This window comes from Stegastes partitus, unplaced genomic scaffold, assembly GCF_000690725.1.
Source record: "Stegastes partitus isolate 25-593 unplaced genomic scaffold, Stegastes_partitus-1.0.2 Scaffold1633, whole genome shotgun sequence".
Lineage (NCBI taxonomy): Eukaryota > Metazoa > Chordata > Actinopteri > Pomacentridae > Stegastes > Stegastes partitus.
Genome location: NW_007579364.1, coordinates 102,411 through 104,578, shown reverse-complemented (window position 1 = coordinate 104,578; position 2,168 = coordinate 102,411). Strand labels below are relative to the sequence as shown.

Sequence of the window (2,168 nt, the reverse complement as noted above, 5' to 3'; positions counted from 1 at the left end):
ACTGGGAGCAGCTCCCACCACTGTACTGGTCATTTCAGCGTCTGCTCTCTGTGACTCTGTGACTGTCGTCCACAGCATGAGCCAACGGATCGATGACGTGATGAAGCTGTGCTGTGAGCTGTCTGCCAACCAGCAGGTCCAGACCACCGTCAAAGGCTCCGGGAAGGGAGCAGCAGCAGCCGGAGGCCTGGCCTTCGCTGGGGGTCTGGTGGGGGGTCCGCTGGGCATCGCAGTAGGTGAGTGGAGGGGTGTTGGTGGTGGAGGCTTCACTTCCATCTGTAGGAAGCATCTTTCCAGTCATCCTGATGGGTTGTTGTCCCATCACCAGCTCCCATACTCAGTTATTTTATTTCTAACTGTCTGAATGTTGTGAGGAGCACATTTAACATGAGCAGCTTCTCTTTATCTGGGATCTGTGAGCGACGCCCCGCACAGGTTCAGGCCAGGAGACGACCCAGTTCATCCAGAACTGAACCATTCCAGCCTATTGATCAGGGTCCACGGGTAACGAGATAAGACCAGATGTTCTATTGATCCCTCAGTGGGGAAATCCACACGTTACAGCAGCCGGATAAGAAACACGGCACCGAGTACTGAAGTAGAATAAATATAATAAAGATACGTACACGTGTTACATGTAGATAGAGCAGGACGAGAGTCAGAGTGCTGCGTTATGTCATTAGAGACCAAACCCAGAGTCACTGAATCACACAGCAACATGACACCCACACACCAAAAATGACTTATGAATGAAATAAATAAGAATAAAGGGATGATGTCACCAAATACGTATAAAAATACCAAAGAAATGTTGTTGATGCTCTGGATGGAGTGATGGAGGAGCTGCATGCTGTCCACACTTCAGAATAAATTATGAAAAATTCTCCTTTAATAAAAATGTGGACAAAGTTTTGTGTTATCTGTATTTTAACACACATTTATTTATCAGTTCCACAGACTTACTGATTGACCCTTAACATTGGTTCTGGACTCGTGTGATCCGGTCTGATCAGTCTGTGTCCGACTCCCCTGTAGGTGGCGCTGTTGGAGGCCTGCTGGGCTGCTGGCTGACCAGTGGACAGTTCAAACCGCTGCCTCAGATCATCATGGAGCTGAGCCCCGAGCAGCAGCAGAAGCTCTACGACGACCTCATGGCCGTGCTGGGGAGCATCCAGTGGACGGACGTGGCTCAGCTGACGGCGCTGGTGATGGGGAACGCCGCCCTGAAGCAGCAGCTCACGGCCGCGCTGCTCGGATACGTCACCAAGGAGCTGCAGGCGGAGGTGCACTACGTGGACTAGACCACCTGAGGAGGACCTGGATGGAGCCTCTGAGAGGAACTGTTTTTAAATGAAGCTACAGATCAATAAATGTGAACCCACGTCCAGACATTGCTACTGGTACCAGGTCCACTGGGTCAAAGCAGGTCAGGACTGTAGAGCTGTCCATAAGAACAGCAGTTATTTATTAAGGGAAGTGCAGTTATCAGTTGAATGAATTATTTATTGATTATACGTGACCCTGATCGTCATGTCTGGCTTTTAAAGTTACAGGTTGGTTCAAGGAACCACTGCTGTGGCTCAGTTCTGTACAGCTGCTGTCACATTCACACACACAGGGTTATGGACCAACAGAACCGGTCTAACACTCTGGTTTGATATGAACTGATACTGTACATCCCGTCTGTGTTGCAGTGTCATTTTACCAGCATCTGTGTGAAGAATATTGGACTCTTTCAATAAAAACAAAACCACTTTGGACTTCAGTTTACAGAGAATGCTTTGTTTTTCGGTTTAAATGCATCTGAGTAGCATCGACTGGTCTCCTGTCAAACTCAGCTCGCGTCAGACAGGATGCCAGCGTCAGGCTTTGGTGATGTTTGCTGTAGGTCACGGTCACATTCCCTGTTTATGAAGAGCTGTGCCCCTAGATATTCCTAATAAAGGTGTTTTTGTGATTTTGACACGATAAGAATGTGTTATAATTTAAATGTAAGAAAAGTCTGTGAGCTAGCACTGTGTCATACAGTTTCGCTCCGAAGCACAATTTTATAAACCATAAAGTCTAATATTCATAGAAGTAGAAGCACATGAATAAAAATAGATAAATGTTTATTATAACAGTGTTCTTGATTAAAAGCATTGACTGTGTCTGTACTCAAGAGGGAC

General features: G+C 46.9%; 1 protein-coding gene across 1 annotated transcript in view; it reads left to right on the top strand.

Annotated features, from left to right (window-relative positions):
- zgc:112052 (protein C19orf12 homolog) overlaps positions 1 to 1,765 on the top strand; it is a 2,351-nt gene extending 586 nt beyond the window's left edge. The window contains exons 2-3 of the mRNA XM_008301136.1: positions 76 to 236; positions 1,036 to 1,765. Coding sequence (XP_008299358.1) covers positions 77 to 236; positions 1,036 to 1,301 — 426 coding nt within the window. The 5' untranslated portion in view covers position 76 and the 3' untranslated portion in view covers positions 1,302 to 1,765. The remainder of the gene's footprint in view (positions 1 to 75; positions 237 to 1,035) is intronic.
- The last annotated feature ends 403 nt before the right edge of the window (positions 1,766 to 2,168 follow it).